The 12,182-nt window shown below is 41.2% G+C and overlaps 1 protein-coding gene across 6 annotated transcripts in view; it reads left to right on the plus strand.

Moving 5' to 3' along the window:
• LNO1 (Nuclear pore complex protein) overlaps nucleotides 1-12,182 on the plus strand; it is a 207,234-nt gene that overhangs the window by 24,701 nt on the left and 170,351 nt on the right. For 4 of the 6 annotated variants that reach the window (XR_015690891.1, XR_015690892.1, XM_087678071.1 and 1 more), the window contains exons 2-3: nucleotides 2,251-2,462; nucleotides 6,972-7,155. Coding sequence is in view for 4 of the 6 variants with exons in the window: in XM_087678071.1 (XP_087534197.1) it covers nucleotides 2,251-2,462; nucleotides 6,972-7,155 (396 nt within the window). In the remaining 2 variants the exon portion in view is untranslated. Of the gene's footprint in view, nucleotides 1-2,250; nucleotides 2,463-6,971; nucleotides 7,156-12,182 lie in introns of those variants that run through there. The other 2 variants (XM_087678101.1, XM_087678094.1) reach the window with 2 other exon arrangements.

Consider the following 12,182-nt stretch of genomic DNA (forward strand, 5'->3'; position numbering starts at 1 on the left):
CCAGGTTTGGGCAGGCGGATCAGGACAGGCAGGTTTGGGCAGATTTGCCACGTGGCGAGCAGTACTTTTTGCCGTAGTTTTTAAAATGTTTCATTAATTTACGAGCAATCGGCCTATTTATTGCAGCTGTTGGCCAGCTTTTACTGGCTGACCTTATCAGATTTAGGCTGGCTGCCCTGGGTCACAATTACTTCAGTTTTCATGCAAATTGAGAGAGATCTCCAGCTGTTTATACTCACACAGCCCTTGCATATATCTTCCTTCAGTATTCAGCATTCATTCTATAGTCTCCATGTTCACTTCTTTCTTTCAGTCCAGTCATACGCTTTTGCATTTGTTGCACTCTGGTGGTGTCCAATCTAGAAATTGAGATACAAGGATATAGAGAAAAGATAGATTTGTAATTTATGAATATGAATGTGTTAGCAGTCATGTGTCATTTCTGGTCATCTCTTGCTTGTGAGCCTCAATCTGATTTAGAAGAGGACATTTGGAGCTCTGATGACGTGTTTTTTTGTCAATTTATTAGTCGTAAACACTTTCGGTGAAGATCACATCATTGTATTCCATTTTTGGTAGGGTGAAGATTTTATTAGTGGGCGGGCTAGCCTAGGTGCACATATTTTGGGCCTTGATCAATTAGTGTGTCAGTTGTGGCATCAGTTTGTCTATTTATAGGCAGTCCCCCCCCCCCTTGCTTCACTCATCCACTGTTCATTCAGCCAGCCCTTGTTCTTTTGTTTCATCCTCCTACTTCTACTTGGCATCCACACTGACGCTCCAAGTTGTGTGTTGGGACTAACGGTTGGGGCTTTGTGTCATTCAATCTTTTGTTTGTTTGTTCCTTTATTCTACTGCGTTTCTTTTAATCTCCTTCTCTACTCTCTTCGTATTCACTTTCCTTTCTGTTGTGCACTCTCACATGGTATCATTCGCCTTGGTGGGAGCTAGAGTCAACTAAAGAGGAGCATCTATCTGCGATAAAGCAAGCTGGGTGACATCTTTTAGTGCTGTCAATCTGTGTTTTTTGTGTTTCCTGAGCAGGATGACCTGTTTCTCAGTCAATACCAGCCGCATTTCAGCCTTGGACACCCATCTCAGGGTGTGTTTTTGTTGGGCAGCACCCTTCCAGTGCTGGGTCACAGTTTTGCAATGAGGCGATCCTGTTTTGCAGCTCCAGAGGAGGCTCTCAATCATCTGTATTTCACTGAGGCAGCCTATTTTCAGGTGAGATCAGCCTGTGTGTTTCCTGTCCGAGCTGGATGCATTCTGTGTTTTGCAGGTTTTCCTCCCTGGACAGCTGCATTTTGACTTGTTTCAGCCTCAGACACTCCCCCTCTGATCTGCCGCACACCAGAATTGCTGACCAGCAGTTGGACAGACCTCAAATAGGGAGATGTCATCATCCTATACGTTGCTTCCTTTTGTTTGCGAGAGGAGCGTTGCAGGAATTCATCCGGTTTGTGCAGGATAATCTAAGCAAATGCTCCATGAATTTGAGCTTAATTTCTGGTAGCCATTACTAGAGTTCAGCAGGCTGAAGTATTCAAGTGAATGTAAGTCCAGAGTTGGTAATAGATCAGCAATGAGGGTGACAAAAGTCGTTGAGCGTCTCTAGATCAGTTGTGTTGGGAGAGATTGCTGGAAATCCAGCCTATTACAACTAATTTGGAGAATTCTTTGTTATTATAAGTAATTATTGAAAGGGGCACTAGGCATAGGGGCCAATAGGTGTCACAGGTGGTATAGGAGCACTCTTGCTCCGGTTGTGTGTGGATTTTCAGTAGCTGAATTTGCTGTTTTGCTGAATGAAGTATTTGCTTAATTAAGTTTTGCTGCCCTTTGGGTGACCAAAGTTTGGTTTCATCTCAAGTCCTTTTTTGTTTGTGTCTATTAAGGACACTGCACTTGTTTTGTATGCAGGGATCAGAGAATCACATTGTTGAATTTTTAGTAATGTATCAATTGCGTAGTTTAGGTTTTCATTTGCATTGATTTAGAATTTTATTTTATGTAAGTGAAATTTAGTCTCACAAAAAAGTCACGTGCATTGTCATTTATGATTATTTTCCAATCCTAAATGTCTACTAAAGTTTTGTGCAACATTGGAACAACAGTGAGGAGATGAATTTAAGGTCAATGTGTATAGAAGAAGAAAGCGTGAAAGTGCTTTTTTAGCATTGTCATATTATTTACATTTTTGTTTCATTTGAATGTGATCTATGAATCTAAGTCTCTTTTTTTCTATAGGATTTTCGGTGGCATATACGAAAGATCTTGTCCAAGCCTCTCAGAAGTTGGTCAACAGTCCAAAAGCCAAATGCTTTTTAAAGGAAAGATGTGTAGCAAGCGTTGCATTGCCAAATATACGTTTCTTGGCACTTTCAAGTGATGATCTTACAATTGCAGCATGTCTAGAGAATAGTATTCACTTTTACAATGTCTTGGCACTTTTGCAAAAGGTTCTCTCTCTCTCTCTCTCTCATATCTATATATATATATATATACATATATATATATATATATATATATATACACTTTGTGCATGTGTGTGGATCCTTGTCTTGTCTCTTTAGGGTCAATAGGTTTCAATGTGGTATAGGAGCATTCTAACTCCGATGGAAACCAGCCTTCCTTCTTCAAAAGGGTAGTATGACCTGATTAACACTAGGAAGAAGCAATTTCATATAAAATGAAATACACACTTTATTGTTTAATCTTGGACAGCCAACACCTGAATATGATGTTGCTTGGCTGAAACAACCCTCAAATTGCAGTCACCTATTGCTGTAGTCTCTTTTGGGCATGTCACGAGCTCCGAGAGGGTCTCCTGCTGGCTGTCAACTATTGGAACAGCAATAGCAGCCTTCTCTCTTCCTCTCTCAACTTGCACAAGGCTAGAATGACTCTTGTGGCAGCCTTCCAAAACAATTTCCAGCATTATTCAGCTTTATTAAACTAACTTTTAGAACATTAATTTTGAAAATTAATTTAATAATTATTTATGGCAAAAAAGAATCCGACTAGCCAACAATTAAATTGGCTAATTTATCACCCAAGTGATTTTGAGGGCTCATTACCTTGGAACTTGCATTAACTAATTAATTAATTAATGCTAATTCTTTAGTGTCACCACTAACATTAATGGCTAATTAAATGTTCTAGGCCAAGTTTTGACACAGGGTACTACCTAGTACTTGTTAGGCATAACTTATTAGAACTTTTGTCCTTTGGCACCAACTGATATCTCAAGGTCCTACGTCTTGCTTTGCGAAATAATTAACTTGCACCTCACATGTGCAAGGCACATTTGCACATTTGATGAACTTTCAGTTAGATGCTAAGCAAAGCATTAAAATTTCATGTCCTCATCATACTAATTGAGTGTGTTCTAAAGTATTGAATTATATGTTTATATTATTGTGGTTTATTGCTGTTTGAGTGTTTGAAGGCCAATGTGACTAGCTTCAAGTTGCGATATAGGTAGGTACTCTAGAGAGGCACGGGAAGACTGGATATGTCAGAGATGCTTGTTGGACGTGGAGATAGAGGAGTATTACATATGTAGATGTCATGTCTACTATGAGATAAAAAGGCACTACCATTGCGTTTCCCATGAGGGATTTGATCTCTTTTGTTGGATCATGGCTTTCCTTGTCCAAAGATGCCTAGGACTTTATCTTCAAGAGCTCTATAGATATTGAGATTGATTGACTTGGTCTCAAGTAGTAGAAGTAAGTACACATAGAAGGAGAAGTAGATACTAATAGACTTCTTTTCCAAGATCCCATTGATCAAGGCCTTATCATCTGCTTGGTTGAGTAGAGGACCAAGCAAGGGTGACTTAATGTAGGGCCCACAACTAGGAGATGACCATGACCACTACTATCCCCTCTTGGATATTGGGTGTGCTTGCACTCCCAAGGAGCGCAAATAAGGAAGAAATGAAGGTAGTGAATGTTCCTTCATGAAGATGTCTACTATAGAGACCCTTGTAGGATAATACACTAGCTCTATTTCTCGATCCAAGATCCTCTCTCAAACAAAATGGTATTGGATGTCAATGTGGTTTGTGTGAGCATGACACATGTGGCTATGGTTATGCAGGTCTGTTTGTTGACAATGAAGAATTGTAGGGTCTTCTCAAAGAAAGCCAATCCTAGCCAACATATGCCTCAACCAAAAATATCATTGCATGATGGGAAATGAGTAGTTCTATACATAGACAAAGACTTCGAGGTATCAGGGGGGCTAGAGTCATAATGGAGAGCATTAGGGAGGTGGTACCTCTTGAATGGAGGAATGACACAATGATAAATTAGACATGGATAGGGCTCTTCTCCAGAGGAGAGATCCTTCTTGTAGTGGTAGCCACCAGTGGAGAGTGTTTACTTTTTCAATAGAGATGGATGGCAGACTTAGGTGAGAGGATCTAGATCAGCTATAGTTCACAAGATGCTCTCGATAAAGGATTAGAGTTGTAGCTCATTGTAATAGGACTTGGTACTTGATCGAGACCCTCAGACTTGTATGGAAGATGGATGGAGACATTGGGCATATAGGAGGAGGCTGCTACAGAGACTTCAATGGGACCTTGGGGAGTGGATATGGAGAGATCCATTTGTAGAGATGCCTTAGGATGTGCCCTTCTTTGGCTATATCACTAGGTTCGGAAGGAGAATACAGATGAGTAGGATTAGAGTGGTGCCAAGTGCAGTTGAGCATTGGGACTATCCAAGGTATATCATAGCCTTTCCTTGTAGACTTCTGGAGGAGATTGGAGGGCAACTTTAGACCAAGAAAGATTTCACTCTTTTTTTGGTTACTAGCACATAGGAGTTTAGCAGTTGGTACATGGCTTGGCTATGGTGGAGACCCTATTCCTTGTGCTAGATGTGGGGATTATGAGGAGACTTATAGACATTGCATAGGAGATTGCCCATGGGCTTAGGAGGTCGGGAGGAGGGTCCTTAGGATGGTGTTTCATGGCACTACAGATTCTATGATTGCTACGTGGGGGTCAATTGCATGGGTCACTGAATAGAGACTCAAATTGTGGGTAGGAGGATGTATAGGGGTGTCAAGCTAATCTAATCTCGAGATAGCTTGTGAGCAGGACTTTCATGCCAGATTTCTCATAGACAGTATGGACTTAGGGGCATTGTTACAGATGGGAGCTCCTTAGAATTATTGCTTAGTACATATGGACAGCCAGATGTAGCTAGGGTATTGATTTATGTGTTAGGATTTGCCAATTCTATGGGTAGTGCCCAATGTTTTAGTCAATTAGTTTGTAGTGTGAATACAACTAAGTAATAAGTTGTGTCACCACATTTAGAGTTAGTTCTAGAGTTAATTGAAATCAATCGAGTTAGAGGTTTGGTCTACCCTAGACCTAAGGTGGTACTTTCATTCTATCACTTTCAATTCAGCAAGTACGGCATATCATTTCTCAGCTCACACTGTCTACTCTGTCTCTCATTTCTCTCTCCTCCACAGCTGGTGCATTTCAAACATTTGGTATCAAAACCGTATGAGTGCGGTTTCCATTTAGCCAATGTCAGTTGTGCTTCTCCACCTGAGGTCCTGCAGTCAGAAGCTCGACTCTCAGCCCGGATGAAGAGCAGCAGTAGATCTGCCATCAGTCAGAGAGGAGGAGCTGAGCTGCCCAGCTCAGCTGCGCCGCCGCCGCTGCTTGCCAGCCCCTGTCGGCCAGTCTCCAGCGCCACTATCCACCAGCTCCTCAGCCATCACCATGGGCGCCCTGTCCCTTGCACTGCCGCTGCCTGCTGCATTCCCTGCAGCCTACTGCGGCCCTGCGCATTGCCTGTGCGCCACTTACCTGCGCTGCCCTGCCAGCACCCCTGCCCGACCTGCCTGAACTGCACGTAGTCCACCAGCACTGCCACTGCCTGCCTGGACTGCCCAAGTTGCTGCCTTGAGCCATCAGACCCGTCACCTGTGCACGGTGCTGCCACAGCCACCACCAGTCCGCCCCTTCGGTTCTGCTTAGCACCACCGCGCTGTCGACATTCACCACAACCTCAGCTCGCATCTCAGCCAGTGTGCCACCCAAAATATGGGGCTTTTGCCCCAATCGAAGTCTTACGCAGTGCCAACATTGTGCAATTTCCTCAAGATTTGCACAAGAAATTTGGGGCTTTTCTGATTTTTGGCTGCAACACAGATCCCAAGGCACATTCAAGTTGTTGGTTGTTGTCAACACACATCCTGAGGTGACATTTCATCAGATTTTCAGGCTGTAAGTATAAAATCTCTTAAATTTCTCAGAATTTCTTCGCAGAAATTTGGGGCTTTTGCTTGGCATGCATCCTAGAGCAGTGAACATGTGTTGCAACAGCATTGTCTTGTTGTTCATGTCTGATTGGGAAGAGTAATTGGTACAAATTTGGGAAATTGCAGTAAACTTTTGGGGATTTTCAGCATTAAGAAGTTGTATTTAATATTTGGCATGCATATGGAGGCACATGTAGTGGTACAGCACTGAATTGCTGTAAATTACAAATTGGGTGTTGTGTTGTGCAGTGGGGGCATGCTTTTCAAGGAGATTGATTGTTTTAACAGTGCAGTAGGAAATACTAGATGTCTTTTCTCATGGAGAGAGGACCTAAAAGTCACCTTTGTTGGGCTTAATTACTTTTTTATCTGATCCATTATGAAGCTCCACACTTGCTCTCTTTGCTGTTTAAGGTTAAGCAGTATTTTCTGTATTGAAGCAATTTGTGTTATATAGTCTTTCTAAATGTATGTAACCCATCCCTTTTTCTTTGGGCTTAATTGCTTTTTTATCTGATCCATTATGAGGCTCCACACTTGCTCTCTTTGCTGTTTAAGGTGAAGCAGCATTTTCTGTATTGAAGTAATTTGTGTTATATAGTCTTTCTAAATGCATGTAACCCATCCCTTTTTATTTCTGCTTTAATCTCATGTTCTTTCTTGCTATGGTCCAGGGAAAAATGCCATCCCAGCTTGCTACAAAATCAGTTATGTCCTTATCAGTTTTGGATGGAATCAAATTCTTTACGTGGAATCCTGCCAAGAATGATGCGTATGTATTCTTGTCCAATGTTGGGACCTTGACAAGTGGGAATTTTATGCACGAAGCTACAGTCATTGCAGAACAAGTTGATGCAGGTTTTTTGTTCATCTATTTTTCTTTTCTGGTTGGATCTGCACTTCTGTACCGGTCACTCCGAGCAAAGTGTTGCACCTTGTCATGTTTTTTACTCAAAATGCCAAAGTTTCTATTCAGTGCATGGCAGGAAGATCTTGTTTTGGACGAGTTGTTATGTTTTTGCTCTGACGGGCTACAAAATTCTCAATTTGCTCTTTCGGTGTTGCAATTCTGATACATCTGTGCTGCTGAGTGGAGGGGTTCTAGTCTGTCCATGCACATTGGGTTTGTGATATGCAATGCAATCTCGCCTCATCATCAAGTTGGGGCCTTTGTTCAACATGGTTCTAATGGGTAACCCTTACCCTCATAGGCAATATTGGCTACAAAATGCATGATTGTATAGTTGAGTGGTCATCGGCCTATGTGGTGCTCCTTTTTCCTAGTCTCCTTCATGCTTTCTGTTATGTTTATCCACCTTCACTTGGGGTAAATATGCTCTCCTTGCTGAATCTGACTCTGATTTGTTTATATATACCACTGGACAATCTTGACTCTTGTAGATTGAGGTTAAAAATATGAACATCCTGGGCTGATTAGATTGCAAGAAAGTAGGTCTTTAAGATCCATGATTTCTTGTGTAAAGATGGGGCTTCCAGTCATAATTCCTTATTTTGATAATTACTGACCGTTTTGATACAATGTTCTGTGGGCTACTACTTTGGGTTATTCTGGACATTTGATTTTTGATTGGGGGACTGTTGAGACAATTTATTCAAAAGTGGCAGACCTCCTGAGTGAGGAGCTCACATATCACTCGTGGGTCAATTGTTTGAAAGAGTTATGACAAATTTGGGAATACAGTTGCCAAGATATGTGTTTTGGTCCTGCATTTCTAAGAAACTGAAATTGAACTTCAATAAAATCAAGGACAATAGAACAATCTGTCCTGTATAGACAACTCAAAACAACTGCAAATCGGGAATTAAAGAGAACATTGGGGAGCTAGAATCCTTGTCCAAGTAGACATTATCATTGATTGGCTTCAAAGACTGGCACCTATCTAGTGTTTTATTCAATTTTATTTACAAGATCTTTGAAAATAATAAGACAGCAACAAAGCCATCTTAAAAGTGAAAGATCAAGAGTGCTTCAAACTGCCAGTGTACTCTAGGTTTTAGGTCAAAGGAAGGGATCAGAGGACCAAACTAGACATGAAATCCATCAAGGGCATCTTCATGGGATATGGAGATGAGGGAGAGATGGGTTATAGAGTTTGGCTCCCTCAGGGAAGGAAGATAGTATGCAGCCGAGATGTAGTATTTAATGAGGCAAAATTGCGGAAAAATGCTTGTCACAATTCTATAGAAACAGAATTTGTATCCTTTTTTATTAATTTGTCTATATAATGATTTATTAAATTTATTTCCTTTGCACTAATTAGATGTAAAGAAAAGTGCATTGGAGCTGTTCATTGATGAGTGGTCACAGGTTATGGTGGACCCACGCGATGGGTTATAGAAAAGATAGTTCACACTTCCACCTATATGGCCCGATTGAGCGCCTGTGACCAGAACTCACGCATATCAGGGTTAGACTCGCACACAGAAAAGATTGATGCCTTGAAGTGTGGGCTAGATTCACCAGAACAGACAGTTACAATCAACAAGATGGCATGATCATGAAATGCTTGTATAATGTGCATGTGTGGGCTGAAAGCTTGAAATACACATTTCTTTGCATAAGAAAGTCACATGAAGATTCTGATACCGTTTTTGCGATGTACACGGAAAAAGCTTTCATATGACACCCATATTGGGGGGTCCCTAAATTTTAGGAGATCCCTAAATTTTAGGAGGTCCCTAAATTTTAGGAGCCTCGAATTAGCCTAAAAATGCTAGTCCTAAAAAAATAGGGATGTCATTCTAAAAATAGTAAGTTCTGTACTCTGACTGTGCTTACTAAATTTGGTTGTTTCTATTCTTGACAGTATTTATTCAGCCCAAAAAGGAAGGCCATAGAGAAGAGACAAGTATCAAGACACTTGTCACACAAGTTTCCAAGTGTCCCACCACTTGTCACATCTCATGACATGTGGCTGGACACTTGTCTTGTGCTACTCCACTTTCCCCTTTTGTACTAGCTCTTCCCTTTCCTATAAATAAGAGCTCGTTTTTCTTCATTCAGCATCATTTTTCTTTGCTGTAAAATCATGTACATCACCCATAGATAGCCAAAAACTGGCCCCATCCATCCCCATCATCATCCCCCACTTTTCCATTATCAAATTCCTCCATATTCCCTCTTCTATCACTGCTGTTTTACAGGACAGCAAGCCTGTAAATTCATTACAGCACCTCTTTCTCAAGCTCTTTCTTCCATTTTAGCAACAAGAAGCAAGCCCTATCCATATTCAGTTCTTATCATTGCATAATAGATAATGCATGTGTGTTTGTACATCTTTGCATGATCTTGTGAGAGTGAGAATTACTTCTCCTCACTCTCAGGTTGATTGTAACTGAGCTCTTCCCTAAGGGACTTGGGTTGAGCAGAAATACATTCCTTGGGGGGGGGGAGGGGGGGGGTTTGCCCATCTTCAACCCTCAATCTTGTCTCCATTACTTACATTTTCATGGCTGTAATTTTGTGAGTAATTTTCATTTTCAGCTTTAAGTGTTCATTCTCTTTTATATTAAATCTCGAAAACAAGCGAATATCATAATTGTTAAGCATACTACGTTGTTCGGGGCATTTATAGTGGTATCAGAGCTTTGGCTCGGTCCTCACCCCAACACTGGTAGTGCTTACAATTATAAGTTTGTTTGTTTTCAGCCTTGCATTGAGTGCTTGAGCATATTTTTTTCTTAAGAGTCTCAATGGATCAGTCGAGTGCTATCCTTCAAGCCATTTAAAGTCTTAGAGAGGAGAATCAGCAAATTCGTGACCAGCTTCTCAAACTAGAAAAAGTTGAGAATTCCAAAGAATTTAAGGAAAGAAGCCCATCTGCTTCAAGGAGACAAAGCCATACCAATGAAAGGAGCCGATCAAGAAGTCCAACTACTTCTAAGAGGCAGTCCCATTCTACTTCAAGACAAAGAAAGAGATCACGTCGAAGCTCATCCTCTTTTTCAAAGTCATCTGGTACCTACTCTGATGGACCCTCTCCTAGTGACAAAGAGTCACACCCTTCTCGTGGAAGACCTCATCATCGTCAAAGGCGTTGACATTCTTCACCCTCGTCTCCATCTTCATCCCCATCAAGCACTTCATCATCTTCAACCTCAAGATCCGGGCATGGACGAAGGCATAAGAAGAAGAAGAAGAAGACTAAGTCACTTTCTCAACTTGAAAAGAAGATCAAGTTCAGTATGTATGATGGTTTCCGAAATCCTGATCTTCTTCTGAAGTTTATTCGTCAATTTCAAATTTTGTATGGTCGTGACAAGTATAAAGAAAAAGAAAAGATTAAGTTTGCAGCTTTACATTTAACCGACTTAGCCCATACTTGGTGGACAGGGTTGGAATATGATCATGCTGCCCCAAAATCATGGCGGTCCTTTGTTCGCATGATACAAAGCCAATTTCTTCCTTTTCATTTCAAAAGAGATGTAAAAATGGAATGGGATCGGCTTTGGCGGAAAAATGAGTCACTTGGTGACTATACCAAGAGATTTTGGGAGCTACTTTTGAAGGTCCAACATTTCAAGAAGATCAGCAGTTCGGAAAAGCTTAGGAAGTTTCAAGGAGGTTGGCATTTTAAACTTTGTACTGCTCTTAATCATTATCATTGTTCTAGTCTCAGGGAACTCATTGACTATGCTGAGACATGGGAAATGGAGCACAATGGCAACAAATCATTCCAAAAGAATGATAAGAAGAGAGTAGCTGATGATGAGGAGTATTCAGCCCCTAATGAAGGACAAAAATAGCGGCAAAAGCAGCCATCAAATCAAAAGAAGATGAAGCCCTATGCACCTCCTAATGCTCCTCAATTTCGCTCCAATCTATACCCACAAGCAAAGCAACTTTCCGAAGAAGAAAAGCAACGCTTCATGAAAGAAGGGAAGTGCTTTAAATGTGGACAAACAGGCCATATAGCGAAGCAATGTCCAAACAAGGGACAGAGCAAGGTTTCTGACAACAAGCCTAAGTCGCCAGTGAAAATCAATGCTATCAGTGATGTAGTTGCAAACACAACTCACACTCCAGAGACGCGCAAATTATTAAAAGCTTGGGGACAGTTGCAAGGTAAGCAAGCACTATTCTTGATAGATCTTGGGGCGAATGAAAATATAATTTTCTTGCAATTAGCTAAAGAGCTTGGATTAAAGAATGAAGAGATGGACACTCCAGCAGAAGTTCGCCAAGCTTTAAATGCTGATGAAGGTGACACAGTGAAGACTGTGACACCCTACATTGGCAAGCTCAAGTTTCAAATTCAAGGCTACAGTGACGAAGATACCTTTTGTATCGGAGACCTTGATGGTTGCGATGTGATTCTTGGCATGCCCTGGAATCATAGAGTAGATTCAACCATCTTCTCTCAGAAAAAGAAGGTAGAACTCACCAACAAAGGCAAGAAGTACGAGATCCAGGCTGGAGTTTCTGGAGAGACCATACCTATGGTAAGCCATATGCAAGTCTCTAGAGAAATTAAGGATCGTGTTCAATGTTGTTTGCTTTATGTCACTGATGTAAAAGATAATATGAATGCTGAAAACCAAGAGCGACTTCAGCTCTTGGAAAAGTATAAAGATTGTTTTTCAGAAGATCTTCCTTCTCAGCTTCCCCCAGAAAGGCTAGAAGACCATCATATTGATATTATTCCGGGCAGTTCTCCTCCTAATATAGCACCATACCGTGTGAGCCGTCCTTAACAAGAAGAAATCAGAAAGCAAGTCAAAGACCTACTCAACCGTGGGCTAATTAGGCCAAGTAGCTCACCATTTTGTTCATCGGTTCTTCTTGTTCAAAAGAAAGATTGCACATTCAGGATGTGCATTGATTATTGAGCCCTCAACAAAATCACTGTGAAGAATCGGTTTCC

The sequence above is a fragment of the Lygodium microphyllum genome, chromosome 1, assembly GCF_053477565.2.
Source record: "Lygodium microphyllum isolate KBCC chromosome 1, Lygodium_microphyllum_v1.1.10, whole genome shotgun sequence".
Lineage (NCBI taxonomy): Eukaryota > Viridiplantae > Streptophyta > Polypodiopsida > Schizaeales > Lygodiaceae > Lygodium > Lygodium microphyllum.